Source organism: Molossus molossus, unplaced genomic scaffold (genome assembly GCF_014108415.1).
Source record: "Molossus molossus isolate mMolMol1 unplaced genomic scaffold, mMolMol1.p scaffold_m16_p_10, whole genome shotgun sequence".
NCBI lineage: Eukaryota > Metazoa > Chordata > Mammalia > Chiroptera > Molossidae > Molossus > Molossus molossus.
The window spans coordinates 49307477-49321454 of NW_023425345.1; the positions used below are offsets into that span (position 1 = coordinate 49307477).

At 53.1% G+C, this 13978-nt stretch overlaps 1 protein-coding gene across 1 annotated transcript in view; it reads right to left on the reverse strand.

The window, feature by feature from the left end:
* The window catches only part of VDR (vitamin D receptor), a 51340-nt gene that overhangs the window by 9034 nt on the left and 28328 nt on the right, over positions 1-13978 (reverse strand). The window contains exons 4-6 of the mRNA XM_036251926.1: positions 8711-8841; positions 1426-1610; positions 1064-1184 (exon numbers count right to left, since the gene is read on the reverse strand). Of these exons, the coding sequence (XP_036107819.1) occupies positions 1064-1184; positions 1426-1610; positions 8711-8841 (437 nt within the window). The remainder of the gene's footprint in view (positions 1-1063; positions 1185-1425; positions 1611-8710; positions 8842-13978) is intronic.

Sequence of the window (13978 nt, forward strand, 5' to 3'; positions counted from 1 at the left end):
ATAAAATTATTATTAAAAACTGAAGTACAGACCAATGTAACATGCAGATGGACCCTCACTGATGTAAATGGATATGACATCAAGTGATAGGGAAGGGTTCCCAGGCGAGGGGCTCGCAGGGCTGGTCAGTCATGCAGTGGTCAGTGCGGGTGGGTAAACACAATCTGCCTCTACTGCTGTCTCTGTCCATTTGGCACTGAGACCCTGCCACCTATTCTGGATCTGGGCACAGATCCATCAATGGGTCTGGAGGGTTCTAGTTCCCCAGAGGAGACAGGAGGCCCCACGCAGAGGGCAGCAGGGTTGGGGTTGATTGAGAGGTAGAGAGGTGAAGGACACGGGTGGAGGAGGATGAGGCAGGAAGACGAAGGTAGAGTACGAGCACACGACGAAAAGCAAGGATGGGCTGCAGGTGACAGGTCCTCTAGGGCCTTATCGTCCCCCTGGGCTCCAGGGTAAAGGTCGCTGTAAGGGGACCCTTCCATGCCAAATTTCACCTTCCCAAAGGCTCAGGCTCTGATGAATAGAGTTAACAATACTGTTTTGTACATTTAAAAGTTGCTAAGAGAGTACATCTTAGACATTTTCATCACAAAAAAATCTTTTAACTATGTGAGGTGACAGATACTCATTTTGTAATGTATACATAGATCAAGTCATTATGTTGTACACTTTAAACTTATGCCATGTTACCTGTCAATCATATATGAATAAAACTGGAAACACTGAACAAAAAAACCCCATAGGGCCCAGACTCAAAATGCCATTTAGAGGAACCAGGTGCCCACCACCACCCCCCCGGCAGGAGCCAGCGCAGCAGCCTGGCTCAGAGGAAGAGCAAGAGGCTCCACAGGCAGACCTTGCCTGGGACCCCCGCTTGGCCTCTTCCCAGCGGGCCCTTGGGCAAGTTTGACCACTTCTGAGTTCTACCTGTTCGGAGGACACAATGTGGCCCACAGTGTGACAGCGCCACCCTTCCACTGGCGGCCTAGGACAGGCAGGTGGGGAGGCTCTGGGCCGCTTCCCCCCGCCCACCAGGGAGGGGGGTTGCAGTCCCGCTTACCTGGGGAGCCGGAGTATTGATCTGAGCAGGAGGAGGATGAGTCCCCAGAGAAGCTGGCCATGTGTCGCATGCATGGCCTAAACTGATGGCTGTCTCCATACTCACACACTCGAATTGGAGGCTGGAAGGGACAGATAGAGTATCAAGCTCACATTTCGGGGCCACCTTCCTACCTTGGCCTTGATCTCCAACGGGAGTGGTTTTAAGGAAGTTCTGGGAGGGGGATGCCTCCCTGAAGTGAGAGGGACAGAGCAGCCTCCTCTGTCCCCTCCCCGTTGGGCCGGGAGGTCCTGGCCCCCTGTCCAACTCCCCGAGCCCACCGCCCCCGGGGGCTCATCCTTCAGGGCAGCAGGCAGCCGTACCCGGAAGCAGCTGAAGTCGGAGTAGGTGGGGTCGTAGGTCTTGTGGTGGGCCTCCAGCAGGATGGTGATGAGGCGCTGCTGCTCCTCCGACAGCCTCGGCCGCAGGCTGTCCTTCAGGGCCTCCTCCTCCTTCCTCTTCAGAATCATCTCCCGCTTCCGCTGCACCTCCTCGTCTGTCAGGATGACTGTGGGCAGGAAGGGGCATCAGGAGGGCGGGGCCTGCAGCTCCTCCAAGAAACCTCCCTCTGGTGGCTGAAGACACAAGGTGGGAGGGCTGCCCCAACCATCCCCACACACTCCGAACTCACAGGAAGGGGGAAGAGGCTTCCTGCCTCGGGAGGCCAAACCTACTCTGTGGGTGGAAGATTGGATTTCCTATGCTGAAAAGGCAGGCACTTGGGAAAGGAAGAAAAAGACTTGAGAGGCGGATGACTTGGGCATTAGGGAGGCTGGGTTCTCATGCACACGGAGTGTGAATCTGGGCAAACTATTTGAACTCTCTGGGCTTTTGTTCTTTCACTTAAAAAATTACAAGTTTGCCCAGACAGTGTGGCTCACTGGTTGAGCATCAACCCATGCACCAAGAGGTCACCAGTTCGATTCCTGGTCAGGGCACATGCCCAGGCTGTGGGCCCGATCCCCAGTGGGGGGCATGCAGGAGGAGGCCAATAATGTTCTCTCTCATCCATGTTTCTATCTCTCTCTCTCCCCCTTTCTCTCTCTCTAAAATCAGTAAAGAAAAAAATATTTTTAAAATGATGAGTTTGGACCATTTAATTTCTTCTAAAGTTTTCCTCCTCCATAAAGTGTGTCCATGTGGGGCGGCGGAGTAAAATACCTACCTCAAAAGGTGGGCTGTTTTGAGAATTGAATGCAATGCAGGCCTAGCACAAAGCAGCTACTCAGTCAACATTAATTCTCCTCTTCTTCCCCCTCCCAATTTTCCCAATCCTGAGGGAGACATCAGGGGGAGAGAGGGTGAATGAGTCTCCAGGGGGACAGTCACAGTATTGGAAGCTAGGAGGTGCTGAGAACACCCCTCTATGTGGCCATTCCCATGTCCAACTTTCCAGGCATGGGACTCAGGCACCTGATTTCTGACCAACAGAGACTTTTCATCTTTGGTTCCCTGCAAAACAGTCTGTCCAGTCTTGAACTTCTGCCCAAGCAAGTTTTCAAGTCCTCTGGAAGTCCCCAGTGATCACACCTCACAGTTCTAATCTGGGAAGTTCTCTCCAGCTCCTATCCAGATGTCTGGAGATGGGGAGACTGTGTTCCCTTCATGCATGCAGGGGCTCCGGGTGGTACTGGGGCAGCTGCCTGGGAGGGCGGGGCTGGGGGCAGGGATGCCTGGCACAGAAGCCAGGCAAACAGACCTCCTGGCCGGGGCTTGCCGAGAACTGACGGCAGGAGTGGGCACTGGGGCCCTCGGCCTGTAGCTACTTGCTCTGTGCTGGCGTTGCCCGGGCCTCTGCCCACAGAACTGGGGAGTTTCACAAGAGCAGGGAAAGGAACAAGAACCTCAGAGTGGGTGGGTTCCAGGCTTCAAGAAAGGCACTTTAGGTGGGGGGAGGATGAAAGAAGGTAAGAGGGGGAGTGGGCGACCAGAGCCCCGGGCACAGCAGAGAAGGGACGCCTGCAGCATAAGATGGCGGGTTCCCGCCACAGCTGAGGTAAGCCCTCCTGAGAGGAGGACCGAGAGAAGGCCACGCCCTGATTGCTGACTCACCTGCCCAGATTGCTGCCAACCCTCCTCCCACAGAGGGTGTCTGCTCAGACCCCAAGAGGTCAAATGGGGTGGGTGAGGAAAGAGCAGGGAGCATCCCAGTCAAGGCAGCTGCAAGACTCCAGCCTAGAGAACCCAAGATTAGGTGTCTGGTCTTTCCTGCTCACCCGAGGGGTGAGCAGCAGAGGTGATGAGACTGGAGCCAGAAGGGCTGGCAGGGGTCCACAGGCTTGACCCATTCCTGTGGCTCTGTGATGTCTCTCCTGCTCGGAAACATCTCCTGGGTCCTTACTGCTTACTACGTCCAAGCTAAACTCAAGATTCTCCAGGATTTCACTTCTTAAGTCTCCAGCCTCATTTCCCAGGGCCTGTGGATGCAGCGTCTGCTCTAGTCAGGCTGGGCTTGCTGACCTGTGAGCATGACCTGCTCACTCCCGCCACTGTACTTCCCCTTCTGCAGGATGCCTGTCCGCTGGGTCTCCTCCCCACCGTGGCTGTGCAGGTTCTATCCCTTCTGCAGCGCCCGGCTTACAGCTGGCTCTCCTTTACTGGGAAGCCTTTCTTCATTGCCCGGATATGCCCTGAGCTCTCCTTTCTTACTCCTGCATAATATCCAGTTTGTCCTACATACATTGGCACCCGATTGCCTTCCAATCTGTAATATTTATGGGTGGTACAGTTTCCTATAAATGCCTGTGTAGAGAGAGCCCAAGAAGTTCAAGGTCTCCTTCGCTGGAACTAGAGGCTACTAAGGCAAGGGGACATATCTTAACATTTGCATTTTCCCCATGAAAGCTGGCCGGGTGAAGCTTTCTGGCTATGGTACTTGCTCAATAGTCTGATACATTGGATCCCAACACATTAACACTGATTGTACCTATTATGTGCTAGTCATCGTCCTGGGCTCAGCAAAGGACAAGATTGCATGTACCCCACAATGTCAGGAACAGCACATACTGAATGCCAGTCCACCAGATAACTGAGCCAAGCTTACCTTTTTATTTCAATAACTGCTACTGAACTATTTTCAACACAGACTACCTTGTAACAGAACACTTGTAACATCATGTAACCTTTTCTTGATGATTCAGAGGCATCATTCCGAAAAATTACTGGACTTTGCCGGAACAAGGTTATGACCTCAGAATTCTAAAGGGCTGTGTCCCTGAACTGCATGACTCAGCCCGCTGTGCTTTTCAGTCTTGTGCTACTTTCCGTGGCTTTCGGTCTCCCTGTCTCTGATGTCTCTTTCCGTTGTGCCTGCCCCTAGAAGGGTGCCTTCTCCCTCGGAGGAGTTCCTTCAAATCTGTTGGCAGCTGGAAATCTTAGTGATCAAGTTTTATGCAATAAAAAAGTGCTAATAATAGATAAAATGTATAGAGGGTTTTTGTTTGTTTGTTTTGTTTTTGTTTTTGTTTTTTTATGTACCAGGCACAATTCTAAGTGTTTCTTCTATATTAACTCACATGTATTTAGTCCTCATAACAACCACCTAAGGCAGGTACTATTATCCCCATATTGCAAATAAGGAAACTGAGGTCCAGAGGCTATATACCTTGCTCAAAGTCACACAGCTAGCAAGTGATGGAGCCGGTATTCAGGTCAGTCCAGGGTGGTTCTAGAGTCCATGGTTATAACCCTGACTTCATACTGCCTCTGATTAGAACCGGCTGTGACTGCTCAGCAGGGCCCTGGTCCTCAGCATTGAACACACCAAGTGTTCCGAACCATCTGAAGAGTGTGAAAAATTAAATAAAGGAGCAAAGTTTGTAAAGGATTTACTTTGAAAGGACAATGTTAAGAAGGCTCAATGTTAATCTAATGGTATTGTTCCTCTGGATCACTTGTATCAAACAGGGACCCCATCTCGGTGAAGTCCCAGAGGAAGAAACACTGTGATCTGCTGGTTTCAAACAGGGGCCACCAATCCATGGGCCTCCCTCCAGGCCACGTTGTCTGGGGACTGAATAAGCCATATGTCTCTCACATATGCAGATGATATTGTGATTTATGACATAAGTTACTTGTTTAAAAGGTTATTAATTGCATAGGAGATAATTTTCCCAATGAATTACTACTAAAAATGCCCTTACTGTCACGTAGAAGGGCACGTGTTTTGAAGTTAAAAGCCACTGACCTAGAATGAGAGCAAATAGGTTCTGAGAAAACATCTGATGAGCTCTCCAAAGAATAAAGTGCATGAGCTGTACACAGTGAAGCCCTTACCTAACATTGTTGACAGGTGCTATGTCGTTAAGCAAAACGACGTATAACCGAAACAATTTGCCATAGGCTAAATGATGCACACAAGAGTTAGTTCCTATCTCATCACTGATATAATGAAACAATGTTGAAGAAAATATTATTCAAAAATCTGTGGTACACAGACTTTGTGGAACGCGTACGGCTTCCCGGTAGCTTTTCTCATTCTTTCTAAGTTCCTTGCCGAGTGAGAAAATGACTTTGGTAAGTTATTCCCACGCCAGAGAATCAAGTCAGGGAGGCAAGATCTGAAAGTACAAACACCTTAAAAACACTTCAGATTGTCACTGGTGGCCTACGGACAACATCAGGCAAGCAGACATAAAGGTTTTCTAAATGAATGACTCAGATAATATTGGGTTTGGGGGATCTTCCTGATCTGTAGACCAGTGGGAGATGTAGCAATACAAAGAAGCAAATGGGAGCTAACATTCAAGCATTCAACACATTTATTGAGCACCCACTCTGTGTGAGGTGCTGTGCTAATGCTGGGTAGAAAGATGTCCAAGTGTAAGAATGTTAAGCAAGTTAAAATAGTAAGTACTTCTGTGGGGGACAGGTCTACAAGAAGCAAGAATTCAGCTATGAAAGGACTCTATGAACATAAAGTCAACCAGGACCTGAAGAGAGAGAAGGAGAGGCTGCGGTAGGACGAAGTTCTGCCCAGCTCATCTGGGAGGGCCCTACGCAATGCCTGGAAATGCTCCATGGAGGAGCTCTGGCCACTGGGACCCCCGAGGGGCTGTGCTGGGGTGAAGCCCACAGGCCTGGTCTTTGGAAACAGAGAGACCTAGGTTAGAATAGCGATACCATCATCTTATTAGCTTAGAGGCATGTTATTTTAATTCTTCTAAGTTTTCTCATCTATTAATTCTTAAAAAGTATTGACATATTTAGGAATCCTAAGAATTTAACAAGAAAACCTATGTGTCTGACACATAGCTGGCACTCAGTAGATAGTCAATAAACACTGGTTCCCAGGCTCACCCCTTCTCCCTCCTTGCCTCCTCTGGGGAAGGGACTCCTTAGAGGACCTGAGTTTGCAGCTCCCCTCACAGGGAGCCCTGGGTGTCCTGTGGTTTACAAATGTTGACAGTCAGTTGTGTCTAAACGGCTAAGCATTGGGGCCAACAGCCAGCATGGTGATGACTGAGCAGCAATCCTAGGGACAAGACTGGGCGCTCCAGGCCCGTGCACACTGACAGGCCTCCCAAAGCTGGGCTGAGCCGAGGCGGGGAACCACACTTGTCCCTGGAAGACCTTCTCTTCAGGGTGGTGGACTGAGAGCTTAGTGCTAGACCAAGGTTTCTATTTTAAGTGGAGCTCTGGGACCCACCCCTAACTCAGTGCGACTCCCTGCACTGGCATCTAGAGAGTGGTGGGCACAGGGCCACACCGGGTATACAGCAGGACCGGGACACGGCTCCATGGGGGGACTGAGGCACAAAGCTGACTGGGGGCTAGGGAGGCACCCACTTCTGGATGGCTGGCCCCAACATGTAGTGTTCCTGGGGCAGGGCCCCCTGACACACTCCAGGACTGCTTGTCACCATGCTGCTGTGCTCTCTGTGGGGACCAGGAGGGATCTAGGAGGGGACACGGAGTTGGATTCTAGTCTCAACTTGCTTTCTGACTCCAGTCCTGATATTTATACCTTTCTGTGTCTCAGATGATTTCTAAGTGTTCTTCCTGTTCCAAGTGGACAGAACACCTCCTTCTCCCTGAGACACGGGAGAGGGGCCCCTGGGACATCAGTGAGGCTGACCCTGACTGGAACTCCTGTGGCAGAGCCTTCCTGAACCCAGGGGAGTTCCTCTGGGCTGTGCTTGGTTGGCTGGAGCCTTAGAACCCGGCTCCCTGGCCCCCGAGGCTGCGCGCTCCTCCGGGCAGGGGCAGGGCTGTGCGCACCTGGTTTGTGTCCAGCTCAGAGCCGCGCACAGAGGAGGCCGCATTCAGCCAATGTGTGCAAAGCCCCAGGAGGCGCCCAGGCCCGGAGCCGCCACTGCTCCAGGATAAACACAGGAGCCGGGCGGGGCAGGGGCCTGGGCGCAGCGATGAGCGTGCCGGGGCCTGCGTGCTCCTGTGGGGGCGAGGAGGAACATGGCCTGGAAACTTCTTCCAGGGCCGCCAGTGTTGGCTGAGGAGCTGGGCTCAGGAGTAAGGGGCAAGACCTAGCAGAGAGGACCTCGTCAAGGCCTGAGGGGTCCCCAGGTGAGGGCCTCCACTCTGCCTCTATTTCCCAACAACAGAGATTGTTTTTTCCCATCAAGGAAGAAAATTCCCATCCCCTCGGCTCTGTCCTGTAACAGTTCCCCTTGTTCCCGATACATCTTCCTTATACCTGCCCCCATCCAAAACAGCCCCATCGCCAGGAGGGCCTTCTGTGGGGCCTGCATCTGAGTGCGCCGCCCAGCCTCCTCAGGCCCCCAGCTCAGCAGGCCGAGGCCCTGTCCCAGGGCCAGGAGGGGTCGGGCAGATTTCAGACAGCAGTGAGCAGGGCAAAGCAGAGGCTGCATGCACAGAGGGCACCCATGCCCGGGCCAGCTCAGTGCCCTTGCCTTGAGCCCCCGCAGGGCCTGGCGGCCCCTCCCAGGATCTACTAAAATCAATGGCTACACTGGTTACGAGGTTACTGGTACTGGAGCTCAGATGCAAAGTCCAGGGGTCAGGACATGTGAAACTGTCCCACGGGTCCTCTGTCCTTTAAGTGTGTTCCTCTTTGTCCATCTGGATCTAGAGGGTCACCTGTGAGCCCAGTGCTTCCCCTCACAGAATCCTTCCACCCAGTATCCCCTGGGCACCAGCCCTCAGCTGTGCTCCTGTGGCCAGAGTGGCTGAGGCGGGGCTCAGGCGGCACCCAGACTCCAGCCAGCCTTTGAGCATTTACTGTCCTCATCGCTCTCCCCTACTCTTCCCCTCCCCAACCACAGCAGCCCCTCTCCCAAGGCCAGAGCACCCTGGGGTCCTTGAGCCGCATTCTTTCCCCAGGTCCAGGGAGCTGTGAGCATAGTGATGGCATCTTGGAGGAAGGCTGCTCTGGGGCTCAGGAAGGTGGTGCCCGGCCCTTCCTCCTCACCGGCCTCCAAGACCCATACACGGGGCCTGCAGGGACTCTCAGGCCCCTTGGTGCCTGTGACCCTGGAGTTCCGCCACCCTCCCCAGGCTGCTGGCCCAGGATGCCAGCAGCTACCTGGGAAGAGAGGGCACACCCCTCTGGCCAAACCTGCATAGACAGCAGCCAGTGCCCCCTGTGCCCCCAGTCCCGCCCTAAGCCCCTGCCTGGCCCCGGACACTCACACTCCTTCATCATGCCGATGTCCACGCAGCGCTTGAGCCGGCAGGCCTGGCAGTGGCGGCGGTTGTCCTTGGTGATGCGACAGTCCCCACTGAAGGGACAGGTGAACAGCGCCTTCCGCTTCATGCTGCGCCTGCCGAGAGAGGACAGGACCTTCACTGGGTCACCCACCTTCCAGCTGCTCGACACTGGCTGCCGTGACGGCAGGGACGTGCCCACAAGGCCCCCAGAGGACTGGGGCCCAGCACAGCCCAGGCCCCTCTCCGTGACCCCCACCCCCGTGCGCTGTGTGCCGACTGTGCCCTGCTCCCCCTCACTGCCAGCTCTGCTCCTATCATTGCGTCTGTTTACTTTTACGTCGTCCACGCCCCACTCTGCTCGTTAATTACACAGGGAACACACGAGTGAATTACCACTCGCTGCTTTTACTGAGCCTTCATGAGAGGTGAGGAGGCCAGGCTCAGCCTTAACGTTCTAGAATCCAGACATCCACAGCTAGGGCATTCTGATCCGGGGACAGACACGTGCACAGGTGCAGGGAGAAGGGAGAAAAGGCCCAACCATGGCTTTAGCCGTCAAGATAACCTGCCCAGAAGGAGAAGAGGTCAGGTGAGCAGACGGGAGCCCTAAGGTCTGGCCTTGGCTCTCTGAAAGGCAAGGAAGCAAAGGTTCTGAGAGAACAGAAAACTCGGCGGTTCTTAGCTAGGAAGCCAGCACCCCCTGGTATGCACTGTAAACGCGTGTGCGCGTGTGCAAGCTCGTTTCCCTAATTCCACTGCCTCTCCTGCTGCCAACCCCACCACAGGGGACACTGAGAGGAAGCTCAGAGGCCACTTTCTAGAGGTTTCCTGTCGTCTGTGTCTGAGAGGCTCGTCTTGGTGTCCCCAGCCCCAGCAAGGGGAGGCCCCACTTTTTTGCCTCAGGACAAGTGACAGGATTCAGCTTGGGAAAGATAACAGCAGAATCATTTTCTCTTGAGTAGCAGCCTCCTCCAAGGAGCCGTGGAGATGTCCAAGCCTTAGAAGCCAAGGCCCAGGCCTGACCCTTTCCCTCTCCCAGAGATGAGCTGGTGACATCACTTTGTCCAGATGCCATACACCCATTACGTCTCCTGGTAAAAAATGACTCACTGTTCACATTAGAATGCACACAGGTTTGGGACAGATACACTCATCACTCGACACAGGTACATGGGGACCAAATCAACCTAACCCGTGAGATAAGGGAGAGAAGCCAGGGGAGCAGTTCTGCTGGCAGCCACAGCTCCTCAGACTCCGAGAGCCTAGGGGACCCAGGAGACCGTGAGTGCACCCCTGGTTTTACATAAGGAACCACTGATGTAAAGAACCTCATTAGTGAGGTGATTCAACAGGAAGTGAAGGCTCCCAAGGTGGAGTCCTTTGGGATGTGAGGCCCAGCCTTTAGCTTCCTGGATCGAAAGTACTGTTTCATCCCCAGAAACTCAAGGGAGTCAGTGAAGCTGAGCCCACAGGCAAAGGGCTCCAAGCAGCTGCCCTTGAGCACAGTTCAAGGTGAAGGACAACCCAGTACCCAGCAAGTAGAGGCTGTTGATTCTGGACCTTGGTCCCTGTTCCCTCCTGTCACAACTCACATTACCCAAGGGGCCAACCAGAAGCCCGGGCTGTACAGGGAGGTGGAGTAGCCTGGGCTACTGGGGGTGGTCTGGCCCCGAGTCCAGTCCACTGGAGGCTGCGTCCTGCCCTGCAGTGACGACCCAGGGAGAGACCGCACCAGGCGTCTTCCCACCTGATGCACATAGGAAGCCTTTCTCCTCGAGCCCCCATATCTCCACTGCAGCTTTCCAGAGGACAGCAGAGTGTGGGAGCACTGTTAGGGCTACCCTAAAATGACATGCTGTCATCCCCACAGGGCGTATCTGTCCACTCCAGGACGCGAACTTGGTTCTCCCTTCACTTCTTTCCACTTTGCGGTTCTTGAGGCTCCACCTGTTACCACAAATGCTCAGGTCCCAGAATGCCCGTTATTCTCTAAACCTACTCAAAGGCCAGCAGCTCTTAATTCAGAGCAAACTCTCATCCCCCTCTTTTCTATAACCGGGCATTTCCCCCGGGGGGTGGGGGCTGCTCTGCCTGCCCACGCTCTGTCTTGTCTGGCTCAGAACTCCTCTGTTCATTCTCCGGGGCTGCGGGCAGAGGGCACACGGCACTGAGCCGAAGCCTCTCGCCAGCTGGCTGTGTGGAAAAGCAGTGTTCTTGCTCCCAGCCTCATAGTTGTAGTGTGAAGCCTAGGAGCACTGAGGAAAAAGAAGGAGGAAGAGGAGGAGAAAGAAGAGATGAAGAGGGACAAGAAGGAGGAGGGGGAAGAGAAGAAGGAAGAGGGGGGGGGAGGAAAGGGAAATGGTAAGGCCTCTGGCCAGGCACGTCATCTCACAGCAGGGCCCAGACCTGTGGTAAGAATGCCACCTATGGCCAGGCCAGTGTGGCTCAGCTGGGTGAGTGTCGGCTCATACACCAGGAGGTCCCCGGTTTGATTCCCAGTCAGGGTTGCAGGCTCAGTCGCCAGTAGGGGATGTGCAGGAGGCTCGATGTCATTGATCAATGTTTCTCTCTCTCTCTCCCTCTCCCTTTCTCTCATTGAAAAGCAATAAAAACATGTTTTTGTTTTTGTTTTTAAAAAGAATGCCACCTACACTTTTCACCTTTTCATTTTTGCCACACTGTGTCCCAAAGCCAGCAGCCTTGCATCTCTGCATCGGTGAGCACTGCAGAGAGCAGCCTGTGCACTATGAAGCTCGTACATTATTATTGCAAAACACAGTATGCAGCTCTTCCCATGCTTCTCTGAGTGCAGAAGCAGAGCAAAGGCCCTGGAACTATAGCTGGAAGTCGGGGTTCACACACCACATAGAACATCAGTGTGGGTCAGCTTTCGGGGGATGGAACACTCCCTCACCAGCTCCAACGGGCAGACCCGGGCCCTTCCTGGAGCCCAGATCCCAGAGCTGCCTTTCAGGGTGTCTGGCCCAACACAGTTGTTGCTGGGACACAGGCCCCATGGGCTCCAAGGCCTAGCTCTTTTCTGTCCTCCCACCTTCTAAGGGCACTGCCACACACGTGGGTGTCATCTAGCCTCTGCCCCCGAGGGGTCGGGGGAGCCGGACTGGAGAACTCTGGCTCTGTGCTTTGCCCTGGAGATGCACCCCATCTGCCTTCTTCCCAGTGCCAACCGCTTGTGAGCTGGTTTGGTTTTGAGAAACGAGAGCCTCGGGTTTCCATGGGAGCCCATGGCCTTAGCTGCTCTGAGCCTGGACCCTGTCATCCCCTGAACGGTTGACAATTATACCCCTGCTCCGGAAGGGGGTAGGGGCGGTACAACAAGGCTAAATATAGATGAAGTTTCTAGAAAGTCAGGGGTGAGAGAGGACATTGACCAGATCTCATGCCAGAGACCAATTCACCAAAGCACGAGGTAAGTAGTTCACAAAAGCATAAAGTGCCTGGGGCCAGAAGAGTCCTGGGCCTGGACAGCAGGTCCTTCACCAGTAGGTGACCCTGCCAGCAGAGACACACCTTTCAAAACCCGTGCCCGAGGCCAAGTACCAGCCCTAGGCTTTGTCCCGCTGTGCTCTGAGTGTCACAGAGCCTGGTCTGGATACAGGACCCTGATGGGTGGAGCGTCTGATATGAAAGACCAGTCTGATAGATGGAATCGACACGGCCGGTTGTGATGGCATCAGAGGGTTCTCAGCAGGTGGGTTTTAAAAATTAACTTTAAAGGAAGATAGGTTAACAAGGTGGTAAAGAGCACAGGCCTCTTTTTTGCGGGGCAATTTGGCAATATCTACCAACATGTAAAATGCACAGAGCCATTAGCACAGTAAATGTGCTCCCAGGAATTCATCCTGTGGGTAAATCAGCCCCTGGGCCCAAAGATGCACCCAAAGGGTGGACACTACAGCACTGTCTGGAGAAGCAGAGACGGAACCTAAACACCCATCACTGGAGGCCTGGTCATTATGGCAGGGCACAGCCATGCGAAACAATGGGGCTGTGACCAGGACACGGAAGAATGCTGAAAAGGGAACAAGCTTGAAGAATCGTTCTTTACCAGATAAAAGCAAGACGCAGAATGGCGAGTATAATATACCCGCCCCCCACTTATATATAACGAATCCAAAAGCAAACACAATGAGCTCATAATAATGACAGCTTCTGGGGAGGAGACAGGAGCCTCAGAATTGGGTTGAGAAGGAAACTTACTTTTCACTTATGTGTCCTTTTGAATTGTTGGCATCTTTTTTTTTTTTAACCATACATAGGGGTTGCTTACACGCACAAAAATCTGCCACCCACTATAACTATGTTACAATTTAGAAGGAAATACCGGCTTTGGTTTGATTGATCTGTTTGGGTTTAAATCCTAATACACAACCCTGGGCAGGTTACTCAATCTTCCCATGCCTCAGTTTTCACATCTGTGAAATGAAAGCAACCCCGCAGAGCGGGCCGGTGTAAGGATTAAGTAAGGGAAGCAGACCTGGGCACAAAGCAAACAGTCGGGGGAAGGGAGGGACACGCTGGCGGGAGGGGCGGTGGGAGGGAGGCGAAGGGTGGCGGAGGAAGGCCTGGTATTTAACCTTCCCAGTGAGAGTCTGAGAACCTGGAAGCGACAGTCTCGCACCTGCCCTCTGTGTACCCAGTGCAGGGCTCTGCAGGCAGCAAAGACTCTAAACGTGTTGTTGCTTTTTATGTTGTTCCTGATGTCTAGACGCACGGCCCTCGTGCGAGTTACAGTGGCTGTCGTCCAGTTTCTCTGAGCACCAGCCAGTTTCCACCGGGCCTCGGACTGGAGTAAAGGTCACCGAGAGCCTCCTGGCCCAGTTTTTCCTTTTTCACCCCTGATATTTAACTTCTGCTCAGGGATCTTTCCTCAGAGACCTCTGCTGACACATCCCAGTCACGGCCACTCCAGGGTCCATGACAGAGGAAAGAAAAAAATGATCTGTTCTCAGAAACTAAGACACTAAAAAGGGACATGATAATAACTGCCACCTGCTGAGAGCCCTTACGCCAGCCCTTCGCACATTATCTCCAGAATACGTATTATCCCCATTTCCCACTTGATAAGAAAAGGCATAAGGGACATTACTTGCTTCCGGCCACACAGCTAGAGTAAACGCTAGGATTAGAGTCAAGATCTGTTTGATTCCAAAGCCTCTGGTACTCTTACATAATGAGGTCCTCCTCAGAGTCTACAAGGTCTCAGTCGCAGAGAGCGTACCCGTCAAA